This window comes from Octopus bimaculoides, chromosome 25, assembly GCF_046866305.1.
Source record: "Octopus bimaculoides isolate indiv1 chromosome 25, ASM4686630v1, whole genome shotgun sequence".
NCBI lineage: Eukaryota > Metazoa > Mollusca > Cephalopoda > Octopoda > Octopodidae > Octopus > Octopus bimaculoides.
Genome location: NC_142952.1, coordinates 271,520 through 292,919, shown reverse-complemented (window position 1 = coordinate 292,919; position 21,400 = coordinate 271,520). Strand labels below are relative to the sequence as shown.

General features: G+C 37.5%; 1 protein-coding gene across 2 annotated transcripts in view; it reads left to right on the top strand.

Moving 5' to 3' along the window:
• LOC106881471 (ADP-ribosylation factor GTPase-activating protein 2) overlaps positions 1–21,400 on the top strand; it is a 50,365-nt gene that overhangs the window by 1,830 nt on the left and 27,135 nt on the right. Inside the window, exon 1 of one of the 2 annotated variants that reach the window (XM_014931864.3) lies at positions 7,619–7,701. The exons of the other annotated variant lie outside the window; for it this stretch is intronic. Within the exon in view, the coding sequence (XP_014787350.1) occupies positions 7,630–7,701 (72 nt within the window). The 5' untranslated portion in view covers positions 7,619–7,629. Of the gene's footprint in view, positions 1–7,618; positions 7,702–21,400 lie in introns of those variants that run through there. 2 annotated transcript variants of the gene reach the window in all.

The window sequence follows — 21,400 nt, the reverse complement described above, 5'->3', positions numbered from 1 at the left end:
AATTAACTGCATTATCGTGGATAATGAAATTTCATTGATTAGCAATAGTAATGATTTGGTGTGAATAATAAAGATTTGAATTAAATGCTTTTCGTTCGAAGCCTGAAAAAGAAAACAAATTTTTTAAAAATTGAATTTGTCGAATGACTTCGTCTTTTGAGTTTTATTGACTGAAAGATTAATTCTTGTCCTTAGTGAGGTCGAATTCAAAGACAACTCTTTCTTTACGAATACAGATTTGTAACATTGGTACAAAGACTGAATCATATTTATTTACTTTACACTTGTGCGTGGAGGGAGGTATAAAGTTAATTACATTGTTGAATCCAAATACTTAACTGGTGCTTTATTTACTCGGCCTTGAAAGTATAAAAGCCAAAGTTGATCTTGGCAAAATTTGAGCTCAGTACGTAATGGGACATACCTAAATACTGCTTTTGCTATTAACAAGTGAACTAATTTACAAATTGTTTGCTCAGTCGTTTGGTCAATCAATTGCTTCTTCAGAGCCTTTTCGTCGTAGTCTGTGACCTTATCGATAATGTGTCCTCACCTAATCAACTTCTATCGCAAGTTTGTGCACGATACCTTTAAGGCCGCAAGCAGCCACGAAACGTCTGTAGGAATTGTATTTCAAACAATTGTTGAAATACATTGTGTATTGCAGAAGTATAACCAATTTCTTACAGAAATTTTAACAATAAAATCTTATATGGACCGCCACCCCACTCCCAATGGTTACGTGAACTCTGGTTAAGAACCGGTGGTGTAGAATCTCCTTCCTTACAGAGAGGCTCGCCCGTACGTTGCCAACATACTGCAGAAGTGCGTAAAGTTAAATAAAAAGTGTACCAATGTCGTTTAGAATGACTGGATATATTCTTTCCTCCTCTAAGAACAAGGCCCGAATTTTTTTGTGAGGTGGGGAGACCAGTCGATTAGATGGATCCCAGTACACAACTGGTACTTAATTTATCGACCTCGAAAGGATGAAAGGCAAAGTCGACCTCGGAGGAATTTGAACTCAAAACGTAAAGACAGACGAAATATCGCTAAGCATTTCGCCCGGCCTGCTAATGTGTCTACCAGCTCGCCGCCTTCGTAGGATGATATAGCGTACTTCATTAGCATACAGATTTACAAATCATAGAAATGTGATATGAAAGCTATGACTGTTGTAGCCTACAATTCTTCAGTTCTGATCTAGGATACACACTAATACCATGCATGTAGGAGTTTTTTAAAAAGCAATCCATCAGTTGGTTGATGTTATTTTTACTTTGTTTTCTCCAAATATGGCATCGTGATTACCTTGTATTAATCATTAGTTAAGCGCAATTCTGCCCAGGTCGACTTTGCCTTTCATCCTTTCAGGGTCGATAAATTAAGTCCCAGATGCGTACTGGAGTCGATCTAATCGACTGGCCCTCTCTCCCATAATTTCGGGCCTTGTGCTTAGATTAGAAAGGATTAATTCCACTACATCTTTGAATTGCCTCCCTTTAACAGTATACATAAGTTATTTCCCGTTTTAGCTAAACTGAGCTTTATTAAGCAACTCGGATCTCTTTTGAGCTGTCATCTTATGACAGCACAAGAAAGAAGATAGAAACATACGTTGGCTTGGTCTCATCTGCTATGACGAAGCTGAACACCATAAAGAAAAACAATTCCATCTGTTTTCTTACGAAACCCAAACTGATACAAGTCCCTGGAAACTTCGATCTCTTTGATTAGATAGACAATATACATTTCTGATGTCCTCAAATAGTTGTTGTTGCTGTTTAATCCCAGATCAACCCTGATCAAGCAGACCTATGATTAATACATGAGTGCTTACGTGTCCTTCTTTTTAGGACAATATCGTGTGATTTTGTTGCTACATCTAGCAGGTTGAGTGACCACTGAGAAGCCTCACTTGTCAGCTCATCTTCTAATAGTCCATAACTAACACGCATCCACGCTAAACTCTTCAATCTCCCTCCTCTCTCTTTCTACTCCTCCTACTCCAGTGATTGTCAAACTGACACAAAAACCATTTCCTCCTTCCTTCTCCCATCAAAAATAATGTCTCCGTCTTTAATCTTAACATCTTTCACTCACTGGACTGTGGCCTAGCTGGGGCACCAACTTGAAAAGTTTAGTCACTTACTTCGACCCCCCAGTACTTTATTTTTAAATCTGGTACTTATGAGTATGAGAAGATGGTACAGAAGGTGGGAGGCGATGTGAGGTTGTTGTCCCCCCCCCCCAGGGAATTATGGAGCAGATGGAGTGAAAAAAAAAACACCTATAAGGTGTTCTTGTTCAAAGGAAAAAAGACTGAGCAGGTGGAAGCTGAAGTGGAAAAGTCGCTAAGGGAGTGGTCAAAGGAAGTGATCTATATAAGCAAAGGAAGGAAATATGGGACAATGGCCGTCCAATTTAGGACGGTAGAGGAGGCTGGCGAGTGTGGCGGTGAAAACAGAGGAAGTTGTGCTTCTGCCCACATACCTTGGAAGAAAGACTTCCAAGGTAAGGGTAGAAGCAATCCCACCTGATATAGAAGTGGTTTGGGTGGTGGCGGCTGTCCTTGTTGTATGTATGTCTGTATGCATGTATAAATGTATGTATGTATATATGTATGAATGCATGTATATATATATATATATATATATATATATATATGTGTGTGTGTGTGTGTATGTATGTACGTATGAATGTATGTATATGTATATATATATATATGTAATGTATGTCTAAATGCAGGTGTGGCTGTGTGGTTAAGAGGTGAAAATGCTTGCTTCTCAACCAAGTCATCTTGACTCAGTTTCACCGTGTGGCACCTTGGAAAAGTGCCTGCCACCATAGCTCGAGCCAACAAAGCCTTGTGGGTGGATTTGATAGGTAGAAACTGAAAGACACTCATTGTGTGTGTGTATATATATATATATATATATATATATATATATATATATATATATATATATATATATATAGGTAAATGATAAGCTTGCCTCAATCCTTCAGGGGTAGTCTAAGCAACCAGGGGATGTTTAAATCCGGAGGCACTCCTGGGAATCACCTGTACGGGTACCGTCTTGGATAGAGGGCATCCAGAGGCAGGTAATTTATTGTTTAAACCATAGTTTATAATTATATTTATGTGGAGAATGGAGCAACAAATACAAGAAGAAGCAATTCTGTTGGGCTAGTTAGCCGTTGTTTTATTATGTGGAGGTTATGTAATGAGTCATTGTGGAGGTTGAGGTTATGTAGTAAGTCATTGTGGATGTTATGTAATAGTCATTTACGTACGTTTCAATCTAGCCAATGGTTTGGCAGATCTCTTCAGAATGTTGAGGAGTATGTTAAGAGTTCGTGGTGTGAGGGATGTAGGAGAAGTGGTTGGTGGGTATATTAATGTATATGGTGGTATAATAATAGCGATAGGTAAAGAAAGCCTTACGTTTTAGTTGAAGTTGTGTTGGTCTTCCTGTAAGGGGATGTAAGCTGTTTCCTTGGTTATTGTGACTGTCACACATTAACTATATCCTACATTTTATATATATATATATATATATATATATATATATATATTTGTTTTGCAAGATTTTTTATGTGAAATCGTGTGTTGAAACAGATGTTGTTGTACTTGGGGATGGTCATATTGCCAGTTTAGCCAATAAAAACACACGCACTGTATATTTGGTGTTAATTTTTTTTTTTTTTTTTTCAGCTTTATATTACATTAATCTTAATCTTAATCTTATTTCGGCCAGAGTTCTTTCGTCACACTTCTGTGACCTCATCAGTGGTCCTTTGTTTCCTTCTTTCTTATGTGTGTCTCACCTTGCTAGATAGTTAGCAAGGTGAGACACACATAAGAAAGAAGGAAACAAAGGACCACTGATGAGGTCACAGAAGTGTGACGAAAGAACTCTGGCCGAAATAAGATTAAGATTAAGATTAATGTAATATAAAGCTGAAAAAAAAAAAAAAAAAAAAATTAACACCAAATATACAGTGCGTGTGTTTTTATTGGCTAAACTGGCAATATGACCATCCCCAAGTACAACAACAATATATATATATATATATATATATATATATATATATATATATATATATATATATATATGTATATATATATATATATATATATATATATATGTATATATATATATATGTATATATATATATATGTATATATATATATATATATATATATATATATATATATATATATATGTGTATATAATGTAGGATATAGTTAATGTGTGACAGTCACAATAACCAAGGAAACAGCTTACCTTTTTTCTAAGATAACTGACCTTTCCTGTGATATATATATATATATATATATACATATATATATAATGCCTATCACTCAACAGAGTGTAATGGATGCTTTTTGTGTGGCACTATCACCAGTGCCTTTTACATGGCACTAGCACCAGTGCTTTTTATGTGGCATCAGTACCAACAGGGTCACCGAGTATCTTGCAAGACAAAAGAAACCCTTAACTCGGCCGTGGGAAGTAGTATTGAGGAGGTGTGGATTTGTGCCATTTGAGAGACTTAAGGTATAGAAGGGACAAATATGCCTTCCTGAAAGGTAAATATATGAAGACCCCCCAGCTCATCATCATCATCATCATCATTACTTAATGTCTGTTTCCCATGCTGGTATGGGTTGGATAGTTTGACAGGAGTTAGCCAGCTGAAGAGCTGCACAGGCTTCATGTCTGTTTGGAATGGTTTTTATGGCTGGATGCTCTTCTTAATGCCAACCACTTTACAGAGTGTACTGGGTGCTTTTATGTAGCACCGGCATGGGTGCTGCTCTTATGGGGCACCAACACAGGTGTTGCTTTTTATGTGGTATCACCACCAATGAGCCTGCAAGATTAAGATTGCTCAGCTGAAGAGGGATGCAGGGACACAAGGCCTGTATGCAAGGACAGCCATAATTTTACTTAGCTTGATATGTCTTCTCAAGCACAGCAAACTGCCAGAAGTTTCGATCCTTTGTCATCTGTGAGGCCTAACATCTGAAGATCCTTTCTCACCACTTTGTCTCCTTGTGTCTTCCTAACCCTAACCCCTTTTACAATTAGAGATTGACATACGTGATGGCTGTCCACTTGTGGCCAAGCAAGACCATCACTGATCATTGCCCATGCATGAGATTATTGCACCAACAGGTAGTTTTACCCAAGTTTTCCCCTACAGCTTCCATGCTTGCTGTGGTGCCCTCCTACATGACTAGATATCACACAGATACCTCACTGATGATTGCACAACCTAAAATTTAGGTCCAATAAAGTTTGCACAACACTTCATAGATCCTCTCCCCCCTACTGATATGATCCAGAGACAAGCCAGAGCAAGATATCCAGTGCCAATACGGGTCTCATGTTCGGGATTGCCATAATCTCAACTGCAGACAAAAGATCAGCAAAATGTTCAATGCCATTCCTACATATCAGATTTTGTATCAGATTAACCTTTTCCTGGAGACATTCCTTAACAAAAGCTAAGGGGCACCTCATTCCCAGGGGTCTTCCAGCATGCCAGACACCAACCTGAAATTTTTGAAAGCCTACCATATTGCTAGATCGTCATTGAACCTATCTTTTTGACAGGTCTTGTTTTCAGTCCTACTAAGTTTCTAGCAACCCTCTTCATCAGGCTAACCTAGTGGAGAAGGGGCCACTTTAGATGACAACAACCCCAACATGCAACAAGTTGTATCAGATTTCATATTGCCAATAACACTCTTCAGAGACCTCATAAGTGATCTGACATGATGGCTGTCCACTCGTGACCAAGGAGAACCGTTATTGACCTTTAGGAACATTGTGCACTCAAGACTGCATTATACTTTACACTTGCAGCTCCGTTGGTGACTAAAGAGCCCTGCTCTTGACAAACATACATGACAGCAAACATTGCAAACCAAGCTTTCCCCATTCAATACACTAGCAGTTCTATGGGGAGGAGTTAAGAGATGAAGAGGCAGCATGTTGTGTGCATAAGAGATCACCTGTGTAAAGAGATGGGTAGAAGGGAAGGTGTATGCGTGGTTTCGGTACAGGTCTTTAGCTGGGGCTGAGTGGGTGTGGTGAAGGTGAGAGTGAGATAAAATAGCGGGATGGGGGAAGAACGGTGGAGAAAACGATGTGATGGATAAAAGAAAATAAAATAAGTTCAGAGAAAAAGTTACAAAGTCGACAAAAAGTGGAGAAATACAAAGGCTAGATATGATATCCGAAAAATAAGTTGAGCTTGAAAGAGTATGTAAAAAGGCAAAGAGGAACAAACTTGGTTAAAAATATATACAAAGCACTTAGAATGATTAATGCAAATGGGAAGAGTTGATTTTAAGTTGCAAAACTAGGGATTTGTGATATTAAAGATATATTTTTTTCCTGCAATTTGTCCCTGGTCCCCAGAAGTTTCCCCACACTTAACATAGAAGCTCTTTCGTTTAGTCAAGCGTCCGGCCTCCTTCTTCAATCGCCTCTCAAGAATAATTCACAGATCGACAGATTTTTCTCCATACAGTTTTTCACTCCTTTACCACACAAACCTTCTCCTTCCTTTCATCACAATTCAAACGACTACTGTAAATACCTGGTTATGAAACAACAGGTTTTAAACGGCCGTCTTTTATTTTACTGTGGGAACCAGATATTAAAAGAGTAAATGAAAAATAATGAGACCAACGAACGAACTGGAAAAGCAAGGAATCCTACGGCCTTTCTATTAGAGACTAACCACATAATGACACAGAAAGCAAAACAGCTTTAGGCCAAATATTAAAAAAATATATCACTAATGACTAAATAAATTAAAGATTAAGATTGTTCATTTAAATATTGATGATAATAACATTCTTCCCCACCGTCTTTAAAATATATTTATTATATTTTTTGCGTATAAGCTTCGTTATTTAGTATTAATTATTTTCTTGCATTGATGATACGTTATGTTGGGAAAAGATTCTTTCTGAAGTTTGATTTTGAAAGATGAGTAGAGGTCGAAATCGATCATTCGTCCGGAAAGGTTTATCAAGCTTATGATGACGACGTTGATTAGGCAGAGATTTGCATATTTCTATATGTATGTGGGTGTGGTTGTTTTCGGATACACACACACATACATAAAGACACGCATACATACATTATATATATATACATTTTATATATATACATTTATATATATACATTATATATATATATATATGTATATAATGTATGTAAATATATATATATATATATGAGTCGTGTGTGTATGTGTGTATGAGTACATGTGTATTTCCTTGGATTCTAGATCATCCATATGTGTGTGTACATAAATACATACAAACGAACGTACATATGAAGTACAGACACACACACACATCTACAGTGCATTTGCAATTTAAACCAATGATAGGCGCGGATAATATTTGGTGCGTTATTCAATGGCAAGCCCGCAGCGAGGGACGTAGCAGTGGTGTTACGTCAGCACTCGACGAACGTACACACACACACACACGCACACGCACACAACTCTCTCTCCCTGTCTCTATACATACACACACACACACACGTACATACATACATATATACACGTACACACATACACACACGCACCAACGAGATGGCGGAGCAACCGTCTAAGACAGATATTTCGGCTGTCTTCAAGCGACTTAAATCTATTCCATGTAACAAGGTAAAAACCCAGATTATAAGCTTCTCTTTTCTTCTTCTCTATTCGCTGACATTTCCTATCTTTTATTTTATTCTCTCCCACCATTCTACACAACAGTCCTATGATGCCTGCCTTTTGCTTACATATGTATATATCTTATATGTATCTTATATCTTTTATATTATATTCGTGGCTACTGTCAATCCAAGCTGTCCGAATTTCTGTTTCGACTTCCCTTCTTTCGTACCTTTCCTCCAGCTGTTGTCAGTTTATTCTGGATTTCTATATAATAATAATAATGATGATAATAATGATAATAATAATGATTTCTTTTGCTTTGACACCTTGATGTGTCAATCAGTTTTCATAGATTGAAAGAATTATACAAATAAAACGAGATATGAAATATCAACCCAGATGTGATTTGAACTTCAGACCAGAAGTAGTGGAGAAATGGGTCTTAGAATCATAAGAATGTTTTCTACTATATAAAGAAGGCCTGAAATGTTGGAGTAGGGTCCAGTCAATGACATCGACCCCCAGTGCTCACCTTATTTTATCGAACCCTAAAATATGACAGTTGACTTCGGTAGGATTTGAACCCCAGAACACAATGTTTATTGTAATAATAATTATTGTTATTCTGGAATTTGTGAGAGTGGGGGGTTGCATCGACCTCAGTATGTGACTGGTACATAATTTTATTGATACCTTCGCTTGGAGTATAATTGATTCAGTCGGTCCTGGTATATAATTGCTTCTTAATTCAACAACCGATCGTCAGAAAAGATTAAAAAAACAAAAAACCGAATCTGAATTTGAACACAAAATGTTGAGAAGGAGTTCAGTCGTCCAGTAAATATTGATAAGGTTTTCTTTTCATGTATCACAAATGCCAAATTTTTCGAAGGTTTGTTGTGAGTTGAGGGGAGGAAAATGGTTGAAAAGGACATCAGTGTCTTCTCTCCTGTTTACAGAGTATCAAACGAGAGAAGGCTTTTATGTGGTCGCTCGATATGCTAGAAATAGTAGTCAAATCTCCCTTAAAAATCACATCCTAGGGTCTTAAAATAAAGAAAGCACAGCTGGATAATGTTATCCTTGGTGTGCTACTGAAAAGACGGTGGAATTCCTTCCATCACAGATCTGCTTGGTTAAGTTTTGAACTGGGCAACACAGCAACGACTGTGAACGATTGGTTTGCCTTATATATATATATATATATAAAGAGCAACACACACACACACACACACACATGAACTGTTTACAATTATCATAACTTAATAGGATGGGATAAGTAAGGGATGGTTAGGAAAATACGAGTAAATAAACTACATCTAAAAACAAATCTTCATACCGTTATCTCCTATCGAGATTCAAGGTAAGAAAACAGTGGAAAATACACCATTTATTTTGCAAACTGTTTAAAAAGCACTGACCAAGCTTTGCAGGATTCAATTATTGTTATTATAAAACTCAAACCTAGCTTGACTTGATCTTCTTCTATACAGGTTCTTGAATGTTGTTTTCTCTCCTTATTAAATATACATTTTATAGCTGTTCATCTCTATACTTGAACAATTATTGGATTGGTGGTGGTGTTTATGGCTACGATTAACCTATTCTGAAAAATTCTATTTCATGTGTGTGTGAATTTATATACGGCAAAACTCAATGCGTAAATCAAGTCTGTGTGTAATATATATATATATATATATATATATATATATATATATATATAATCTTTTATTTAAAGCACTAAATTCAAGATCCTAGTGTTTCGTCCAAAGGAGCTTGTCAATTTGACAAGTACCCAGGATTTGAGAAACTAATTGACAACTAATGAAAATATTTTATAGACATGCAATATATATATATATATATATTGCGTGTGTGTGGTTGCCATTAATTTTGCTCAATTTGGGACGGAGCCGATAATATATTATTAAATGATACAACAAAATATTGGACCCACTAATTTGAGTACCAATACTGTTTGATAACATTGCTCGTGTCCCAGTCGAAACCTATTATAATAAATTAGACAGTGTTTTTTGTATCGAATTTCGCCATACACTGATATTTTGTTCTCAAAATTCTTTCAAAATAACAACCCCATCAAAATTAAAACTTTGTAATTTATCAGGCATTGTTTGGATTCAGCTCCACCTTTCCATCCCCTCCTCACCTTCCTGCTCTGTCCGTTTTTATTGTAACCACTTGTCTTCTGTTTTATTCTTCTAACCTCTCGTATTTATTTATTTATTTATTTCCGTCTCTCCTACTGATGACTTGGCACTATGAGTGAATGCGTGTGGTGGGAAACTATAAATCATTCTCAACAGCTGTGCAATAGGTTTTATTGTGTGGCTTCGTTAAAACACTAATCGCCACCGAAAGCTCAACACCTCCGGCTATTTACGGGGCATTACGCAATCGTTGACCTGTTAGATATAACAGCCAAACCGCCCTCAAATCCAACCCTATTATCTCCATAATTATAATAATCCTTTCTATTATAGACACAAGGGCCGAAATTGTGAGTGAGGGGCCTAGTCGATTACTTCGATCCCACTGATACTTAATTTATCGATCCCGAAAGGATGAAAGGCAAAATCTACCTCGGCGGAATTTGAACTCAGAACGTAAAGACGGACGAAATGCCGCCAAGCATTTCGTCCGGCGTGCTAACGATTCTGCCAGCTCGCCGCCTCAATAATATTAATAATAATAATAATAATAATAATTATTATTATTATATTAATTCAAAATATGGAGAGGTCGTATTGTAGTCTAGATGAAAAAGAAAAAAAGATGATTACGGCCAGAACTCCTTTGATTATAAATAAGTCAGCTCCGTCAGGAAAAGGATAAATAGAATTTTCCTTTTCCTCTTAATTTTTTCCCCCTAATTTTAGTCCTGTGTAGCCAAGTAGTGGTGAGTGTTTAATTTGACGCTCTACCAATTAACTCATAAACATGAGCTTTCTCGGGGAAGGGCACCGTTTGAGGTATTGTTTATTCAATTTAACCCCCAAGTATTATATGTCTAGTGGTATTTAGCTTGGAAGGTTAACGTGATCTCTTTGATCTCCCAGAAATCATCACCAGAGTTTCCCTGAAATTACATCCGAGCATCTTAAAACAAGGACGCAAACTGATGATGTAAAGCCCTAAAAAGGACTTCGCACACCTGCACGCGCGCGGGTGACACTGCTGGAAAGGTGTTTGATTAGAGATTTACCTGTCTGGATCTCACCACCACCGGCCCTTGTTTTATCGACCCCTGGTGGGACTTGAGCAGAAAAATGCAGGAAGGGCAGAAATGAAAACTGTAATGCTTTGGTTTTCTAACCCTGTCTGCCCCTGTTAATATTTTTGTGCGGGTTTGAAAAGAATATTTCACAGTGTAAACATGGCTGGATATCGAAATAGAAGTTCGTTTCATATTATTTCATTTAGTATCCTCGACTGATTTATCAATCTCTCTCTCTCTCTCTCTCTCTCTCTCTCTCTCTCTGCATGTCACATGATCCATTTATTCCATGCAGTGAGTTTTCATTATATTCCAAATGACGGAATTGATTTTTCTCTCTATTTTCTCAATCGTCAGTAAACATATCACCTACATTTTCGATTACTAGCTTCGATTATACAATTCTTACCTGCTTTCACACTTCTACCTTACTGTTGTTGTTTAACCCCGATCGGCTCTGCTCAAACAAGCCTACGATCAAAAGCATTTCAACCATAATCAAGTCTGGGTTTATATTTTTGTAGATGGATATAAATATAGGTGTATCATGAATAAGACTACCCAGAGTGTCCCTTTTCTTAGACTCTGTGTTGTTATATTCGAAGTGACAAATTCAGTGGTTTGATGTGTTTAGTTACCTCCCATTTACTGTGTGTCAGCATTGAAAATAAGGATTTTCCGGAATCGGTAGCGCCATCTTTAGAGAGTAATGTTTACAATATAAATATTGGTTTCATATTTTTGGTTCAAGGCCAGCGATTTCGAGGAAGGGGTTAGTCGACTAAATCGTCTCCAGTACTCAAATGGTACTTATTTTATCGTCCCCGATAGAATGAAAAGCAAAGTCGACCTTGACGGAATTTGAACTCTGAGCGTAATTAGCGAGGAAATAATGCTAAGCATTTTGTTCCACGTACTAATTATTCTGCCAGCTCGCCGCTTTATTTACAATATAAATATTAGATGGTAGGTTAGCGGAATCAGTAAATATCAAACAAAACGCCTTATAGTATTTGGCTGTCTTTTTACGAACTGAGTTCAAATGAGGAGGCCTGTAGTTTGTTGCTAGAAATCAAACCGGGACTTGACTAACTCCGGCTGAGTCAGCTGGGCGAGAGAGTCTGATGGTGAACATCACTAATGATGCGTCCCAGAGCTTCTATAAGATGTACTTTGGGATCCGATATAATCAAAAACAACCATTATCCTGTCATCTCATTCTTGGTCTACCCCTACGTCTCCTGCCACTTGGCTCAGCTTGAAGAATCTTGCAATCCTTTCCTGTAACATTTTAACCACATCTCCATTGTACAGCAGCAAATAGACAACATATTTTTTAGGACGTAAGACACTTAATGAACTCTATCAATTTCCCCATTCTTTGAAAAGCAATAAAAATTGACATAGAAAACACTCGCCTCCTCGCTGCTGTCAGTATTTAAGATCAACACGATGTTCTTCTACTGACATTAACACAAAGAGAATATCCCGGTGTGCTATTTTTTTTTTCCTCTGCACCCTTCCTCAAAGTGAATTTTTATATCCTATTACAGACCAACAAAGCATTCAGAATATTTTTGATTAAACCTCAAGGCAAAATAATGACTGTGTGAAGAAAGTGCAATCCTTTAATGTAAATGTATATTCTGATAAAATATCTAACAATATTGAAAAGAGAATTGTCTTGTCTCAATTTGTTTCACTGAACAGTTGTTTAAAGAAGTGCCCTAGCAATGCCACGGTTCAATAACTGAAACCAGTAAAATAGAAAAGAGAGACATTCACACCAAATTGTGTCATCCACATACGAGAAGGTTGTTGCAGTTTATAATAGAAAAAAAAAAAGTTTTGTATTTCTCTTAAATCTGTTAGGATTATTGGATATGTTCTGAACCAAAACCTAAATCCAGTTTTTCTCACGCTATAGAATGCATTTCATTGGATTTCATTCAACCTAACTAGTCACACTATCTCTAAACAAATACTTCTTCAGTAGCAGTTGATGAACATTCACTTTTGTCCTTTTGATTTCCCTTGTGCTGTTATTATCTCTCAAATCATTATCTCAAAAAGATATTTTTCTTGTTAGAACTCCAGTGACACAGGAGCTTAATTCATGTTTACGTAAATGGATTGTTTTTTTGTTTTTTGAACAAGGGATTATGCACAGAAGAATTAACCCTCGAGGGAATGGGCAATGTGAACAAGCCTACTGGACAAAAGTTAGTATTGTTAGCTTTGAAGTCATAGACTCTTTCAGGATCTCACTGGGAAGATATTCTTTTTGGAATTTTCCTTCATTTAGTTTGGTTTCTGCTCTCAGCTGGTCGCCTTCCTTTAAATAAACATGTATGCACTTCAAAAGGTGATACTTTATTTGAAGAAACTCAATTACTAGATTTTAAATGACAAGTTTATCTTTATTCAGAAAAATGATAATAAACACTGTCTCACTTATAATTCCTCGTATCCAAGTGAAACAGTTACAGAGTGTGATTTTCTTAATTGCTGATTCAGTTCTACATCTTAGTATCATCGCTCAGGGTACTCAGCTTCCTTCCATGATACCATTTCTCAAACAGTAGACATCTTGGTTTAACTGAAATGAAACGATGATTGTAATGATGGCAATAATTATTTCCGATTCTAGCACACAACCAGAAATTTTTAGTGGGGTGGGTTAGTTTGATACCATCAACCCCAGTACATGATTAGTACTTTATTTTGTCAACCTTTGAGGTATGAAAGGGTTAGTTAACATCAGCAGGATTTGAACTCAGAATGTAAAGAGGCAGAACAGATATCACAAGCCATCTTCTCTCACAGAATATTGAAAATGAGTGACACTGTTTCTTTGATAGTGACACTCACTTCTGTCAACACAATGTCACTACTGTCAACACAATGTCAATACTGTCAACACAATGTCAATACAGGCTTTATTCAACACAATGCTATAAGAGAAGACAGTTAACTAAGGTGCCACACTGTGGGACTGAACTTGAAACCATGTGGCTTGGAAGCAAAATAGTTAAAGAAAAAAGAAACGCCATTCAAAGTAGACCTCACACATGGTTCCAGCAAGATGGGGCAACTGTTTATACCACAAGAGAAACAATGCAGTTGCTACGGCAGTGCATTGGAGAGAGAATAATCTCCCGCTACGGCAATGTCAACTGGCCTTCATGTTCCCCAGACTTGACTCGTCTGGATTTTTTTCTTGTGGGGATACCTGGAAGAGAGAGTTTATGTCAACAAATTGGAGACATTGGTGCAACTGAAAGAGAACATCAATAGAAAAATCAGGGAAGTGGGGTCTGAAACTCTTGAGGGTTTTATGGTGCAAGTTTTGGAAAGAGCACGGGTATGTGAAGCGGAAAATGACTGCCATTTAAGCAATGTCATTTTTCTTATGTAATGTAGAGGTGTTGCAAAATTTGACTTGTGCATATTAATTTCCATTATGTGCTTTATATTGTATCAAAATTTCATGCATTTAGAAACATGGGCTGTAACTGCTGAGGACATACGTAAGCTCGCAAGGAATGAAGCCAGTATGCTCCGTTGGATGTGTAATGTCAATGTGAATACCCGTCAGAGTGTAAGTATCTTGAGAGAAAAGCTGAACATTAGAAGCATCAGTTGTGGTGTGCAAGAGAGACGATTGCGCTGGTATGGACATGTGGTGAGAATGGAGGAGGATAGCTGCGTGAAAAAGTGCCACACCCTAACAGTTGAGGGAACCCGTGGAAGAGGTAGGCCCAGGAAGACCTGGGCTGAGGTGGTGAGGCAAGACCTTCGTACATTGGGCCTCACCGAGGCGATGACTACGGACCGAGACCTTTGGAAATGGGCTGTGCGTGAGAAGACCCGGCAAGCCAAGTAAGATCGTTGCCAGTGCCCCTGGACTGGTTCTTGTGCGGGTGGCACATGAGATGCACCATTTTGAGCGTGGCCGTTGCCAGTACCGCCTGACTGGCTCCTGTAGGATTTTCGAGCGAGATCGTTGCCAGTGCCCCTGGACTGGCTTGTGCGGGTGGCACATAAAAGACACCATTTCGAGCGTGGCCGTTTTCGTGCGGGTGACACGTAAAAGCACCCACTACACTCTCTGAGTGGTTGGCGTTAGGAAGGGCATCCAGCTGTAGAAACTCTGCCAAATCAGACTGGAGCCTGGTGTTGCCATCCGGTTTCACCAGTCCTCAGTCAAATCGTCCAACCCATGCTAGCATGGAAAGCGGACGTTAAACGATGATGATGAAGGAAGTTCTTAGAAATTGAAACCCATCAGTGACTTTTGGGACACCCTGTAAATATGTATATAATTTTGTGCTTTGTAGTCACTAACCTTCTCTCCCCAAATTTATAAATTTGGGTGAAGTATGTTTGTGATTATACAATATAGTAATTTTCATGTGTGTTTGTGTCAAAAAACCTGTTTATTTTTTTTTTCTCTACTTGCCATGTAACTCTATTTCATAGTATATGTGATTAAATATAAATTCAATAGGTATCTATTTGTCATATGAGTTTTTGAACACGTGTCTAGTGTTACACCTATTATCAGTATTGTCTGTCATATTACGTCAATACAGGCATGTCTTTTAAATAGCACATGAATCTATAAATGTGGAGTAAATGTGTTTATTTCATTTGTCAGTTTTTTCCACTCCTACAGGAGAGGCTACCTTTTGGTAACTGTCATGTAGCCCCAACACTGTTGTTCTTTGCCTCATGTCAACCCTGTTAGCAAATTCATTCAAGGTATAGCCACATAATCACCAGACCCTAATTGTTAAAGGCACTGGTCTTTACTCCATTTGTAATTTGGGTCTCTACTTTCACCAAATGACATTTTACATATGCCCCTTCCACGTTTTGCCCCCCCCCCCCCATATTATTTAAACTATAGAGAAAAGTTAATTTTGCTCATTGATTTATCCCCTTTCATGTTTTCTGCTCAATAATAACATAGTCTCCTACTCATTTGTTCATCTCTTGCCAATTGACTTTTTTAAATATACGACAGGCACAGATACGGGTGTGTGACAAGGAAGTTTGCTTCCTTACCAAATGGTTATGAATTCAGTTCTACCGTGTGGCACCTCAGACAACTGTTGTCTGCTATTGCCCCAGGCCAACCAAAGCCTCGTGAGAGGATGTGTTAGATGACAAGTTAAAAAAGCTAATCGTGTGTGTGTGTGTCCTTGTCTTAACATAGTGTGATAAGTGTAAACGAGTGTCACTGTCATATACGCAGTGTAATTCCTTTCTAATATTTTGTGAAAACATGTCTGGCCTTGGAGAAATGTTACCTTGTTTGGAAACAGGTGGTGGTTGGCAACAGGAAAGGCATCCACCTCATAAACCCCGTCTGACCCATAGGAAAGGAGACGGTGATGATGATGAAATATTGTACCTGTTTTAAATACTTATTTCTGACAAAAATCACAACCACTCTAAACACCCAATGTTCTCCATACAGTGTCCTTCTACTAAATTCGCTCTCAATGTATTGGTGAGCCCAGGGCTATAGAAGATACTTGCTCAAGGTGCCACTCAGTGGGACTGAATCTAAAACCAATTGGTTGCAAATTGAGCTCCTTAATCACACAGCCATGCCTGCACCTGAACCAATATGCATCATGTGCATTCATAGTTTACAGTGGAAATTCTGCTAATGAAGCATTACCACTTCCCAGATGGGTATGTCCCATCTTCTTTCCCATTAACTAAGCTTCTATTTCTATTAGGTTTACTTAAATCTAGTCTCTCACTTTACAATGTCATTCTAAAAGTAAATGATTGCATCATTGAAATCTAAAAGCCACAAAGATAATGAGGGATTAATCCAAAGCAATTTGAATAAATAATCATTACATTCAATCAAGTAATATGAATGTTAAAGGGTTGAGGCCTGCAATTTTAAGCTTTGTTTTCAAGTTTAGAATTTGCTCTCTAATTCTTGTTGTGTGGTGACAATCCAAATGAAGGGACACAGAAATAATCTTGGTTGGTGCTAGGGTTTGCAGTAAAACTACCAAAGAGTGAGGGACGCTGTTGAAGAGGGGCATTTTGAAGAAAATCTGCAGTTTCACATGATTGCAGGTCATCTTGATTCAGCCTTGTCATGAGGTACTAATAATCCTGGAGGCTCAGAGAGTGGTACTCATGCTGTACAAGCATTTATCACGGGAACTAATGATGTACAGATGACCTCATTTTTGGTGACCTCATTTGTCATTCCATCTCCTGAAAGTCGTATGGTAATGGAAGAGAGGTGATGTGTGCAGATCTAACCATTTTGGAGCACACAGTAAGGCTGCAACTTTCATCTGCCGCTAATACTTTGGCCCATGGGAGTGAATAGTCATCTGAGAAGTCATAGATGGAAAGTCAGAAATGCAATTGACAACAAGGAAGCACAAAGAGATGCCAATCATCAGTGGAGTCACTATGTTTGTGTGTATATATGTATGTATGTATATGGATGAATGTGTACATGAATATATATATTTGTATATCAATATGAATATGCATACCTTATTGCTTGTACCCCCCCCCCCCAATGGTTCCAGTACTGGAGACTTGCAGACAGTGGTGGCAGTAAGACTGCTCACCATCAGATAATTCATGATGAATAAAGGAAATTACAAAGACTGATTCAACCAATCAGTGCAACTCCCCCCCCCCTCTCTCACTCACACATAGAAAAAAACACATTCCTCTCCCTCTCTTCAATTAAGATAATATTGTCCTAACATAAATTTGGTTACTCTGCAGTTATTATATATTTGTACATTTTTTCTTTTTTTTTTAATAACACTGGAAACTGCCTAGTTTTTAGTTTAGCTTTGCTTAACCTTCACCTGAGCATAGTTATTTTTAAACTGTCTACCTTGAACATTTTCAACAATATTATTCACAGATAAACTAAATTGTCACCAACTAACATTTGTTTATCCAGCTTTTCAAAACCATTTGACAGTATGCTGACCTCTTTTACCTACTTTTTGTTGTTGTCTTGTGGGGTTTTTTTTCACCCCCAACTTGCTTATTATAAATAAAACAATGAGAGAAAATTACTTGTTTGATTGGTATTCACTGCATTAAATATGTTAACTACTTGATCCTCCACACATATCTCAATTTAAAAAGAAAATTTTTGTTAATCTATATTTCAGAGTTAGCTCCCTTATCACTTTTAAGGAAAATTTTCATTAATATTGCAGAGATTTTGTTTTTCTCTTTATGACAGAAAGTGTCATAATGAGGAAGTGTTAGGCAGTTTGGTTTGTTGCCAGTGTTGCTTATTGTTTAGCTCTCTGGGTCAGCTTTGATTGAACAGACCCCGACATCCTACCCATTCCTATCTACTCATATTTTGAGACATTAGCATGCTTATCTAAGACTACCTAATGCGGTTTTTTTTTTTTTTGTTGATTAAAAAAGAAGACAAAAAGCAATAGGAAGTGATTTGAAGTACATATAGCTTATATTTCTAGCAGTTCAAGTGGTCATCTGGAGGTTGCCTATATCAGAGGAATATTGACTGTAACATTGACAAGATTAAGCTACCACACACTGTGTAGATTTCCTACTTTGTCAACAAAAGCTGTCAATTAATAACTTGTTTAATTTGTTTTATCGGTTCAGTCCTTTATATTAAACCTTATTGTGTCAAAAATTCAAAGTTCATTTTCTCTGACATAAAGTTTTATTTTCTTTGTGTTGTTGGTGTTTTTATTGTGTCATGTTGTTGTTTGTTATGTAATAGCTATCTAATCAACATTGTGGAGGCACAATGGCCCAGTGGTTAGGGCAGTGGACTCGCTGTCATAGGATTGCGGTTTCAATTCCCATTTCGGGCGTTGTGAGTGTTTATTGAGCGAAAACACCTAAAGCTCCACGAGGCTCCGGCAGGGGATGGTGGCGAACCCTGCTGTACTCTTTCACCACAACTTTCTCTCACTCTTACTTCCTGTTTCTGTTGTGCCTGTAATTCAAAGGGTCAGCCTTGTCACACTGTGTCACGCTGAATATCCTAGACAACTACGTGTCTGTGGAGTGCTCAGCCACTTGCACGTTAATTTCACGAGCAGGCTGTTCCATTGATCGGATCAACTGAAACCCTCGACGGAGTGCCAGCAACAACAATCTAATCAACATTAACACGTATATAAAGTGTATATATAAATATATGTACTTGTGTGTGTGTGTGTGTATATATGTACATACACATACATACAAGGGTGCTGAGAAAGGACCTAGCAGATTAATTAATCATCAGAAAGATTAAGATTCATGGGAGTTGAAAACCTTGACTAATACAAAGAACAAGCTGACTCTGTGTGTGTGTGTGTGTGTGTGTGTGTGTGTATGGGCAATAGATGTACTCAGCACATTGGCATCTGTGATTTACTTTAAGGAAGCAATAGTTGTAGACCAAATTCAGAGAGAAAATCAGTAGATAAAAGCAATAAAATTAAATTAAAAAGAAAAAATTTCAGATAATCAGAAAAAATAAAGTATTTAAGAAAATAGATTTATCAAAGAAATTAGTTTGGAAGCAGATTTACACTGCTTTCTTTCTTTCTTTTTTTGTATGTGATAGGAACTTCCAACCATGCCCATCCTGTGTTTTTGTGTATGGGGAACTAAATTGCCCAATGTGTGTGTGTGTGTGCGTAGGAGTGGCTGCATGGTAAGAAATTTGCTTCCCAACCACACGTTTCTAGGTTCAGTTCCACTGTATGGCACCTTGGAAAAGTATCTTCAGGCAGAGCAAAGCGCCTTGTGTGTGGATTTGGTAGACAGAAACTGAAAGAAGCCTACCATGCGTGTGTGTCTCTTCCCTCCCATCACTTGACAACTCGTGTTGGTGTGTTTATGTCCCTGTATCTTAGCATCTTGGCAAGAGAGATGGAATAAGTACCTAGCTTTAAAAAGTATTGGGGTTGATTCATTCAATGGAAATTGCACAAAGCGATGCCCAGCATGGCTGAATCTAATGACTGAAACAAGTAGATATATAAGCAGATGGTGTTATAAATCAATCTGTGTCCTCTTGAAGCACATCTGCTTATTGCAGTACTCCAAAATTGTATGGAAATGTTATCTTTGTTTGAAGCATGCATAAGAGTTGAAAAATACTGGAAAATATTTTTGCCAGAGTAATTATATATTAAAATAGGAGCCAGGAAAAAATTCATTTTGGTATCATTTATTCACCATTCATAAGACAGCTCCTATTGGAAATTCTTCAGACAGAGAATCACAATCTCATCTTACATGCTTCTCTTACATGTACAATTTTGTAACTCCTTTAAGCAAATGAAACGCATCTAATTGTGAATAAATAATACCCAAATCTTTTTTGCAATCTCCTCTGTGTGTGTGCCTGCCTCCATCCCTTGTGGAGACTTGGTAGTAGTGGTGGTGGCGTAAATGGGTTGTGATGATGTTTTAGTAGATAGTGGTGACAGTGATATTGACTTAGGTGCCGGTGGTAAAGTTTCAGAAGGCGATGGTGGGTATTGTTTTAGTAGGTGATGATGTTATTGTTTAACGGAAAGGTTGTGGTGCTATTATTTTAGGTAGTGGGAGGGGTGGTGATTTTATTGTTTTACGTAGTTGTGATGGTGGTGTTAGTGTTGAGTATCCTCATTCAATTCTCCTGTAGCAGACTTGGAAGTATTTTCTTTAATTATATGTGAGGAAGTGAAATGATTAGTAACTTCATTTATTTATTTATTTTGTTTGTTATAATGACATTGATTAACCAGTTTGTTTCCTCATTCACAGATTCAGCAATTAACATACAAAGGATGAATAAATTTTGTCTCACCTAACCTAGTGTGTCTGAAGCTAGCAGAAATATTCACACATTAAATACTTCTCTTGATCTCTCATCCATGCATCGACACATACATGTGTGCTCACACCTTATATCTCCTTATCCTTGCAAATCTTAAGTTCATGACTTGTGACCCACATGGAAATCTCAGTGCTACTCTATGCAGTTCTCAAGATAATATTGTCCTTCAGTGCTATCCATTTCCATAAAACATTATACTCTACAGATGTAGTAAGAATGAAGAATACTTGGAAATATGTAGATGAGAAGATGAGAAAGTATAAGGACAGTGATTAAGAGAATAGATATACAGAAGATGTGAATTTGAGTCCCACAGGCAGCCCCTTCAACTTTTTTTCCATCCAAAGGGTTTTTTTAAATCCTTTTATCTACTTTGATTTTAGGAATATAGAGACTTTGAGAGACCTGAAATAGTTTTTAGAAAGTTGGCGACTGTATAAGTAACAGCATGTAACTACTGAGTTTGGAAGGAAAGTCAAAATTTGCTCATGGGATTGTTTTGAAAAGGAAGGTTGAGGAGAAAAACCCCTGCAATGTAACACAGTTGAAAGACATCATTCAGGATGAATGGACGTTGATTTCGTTGG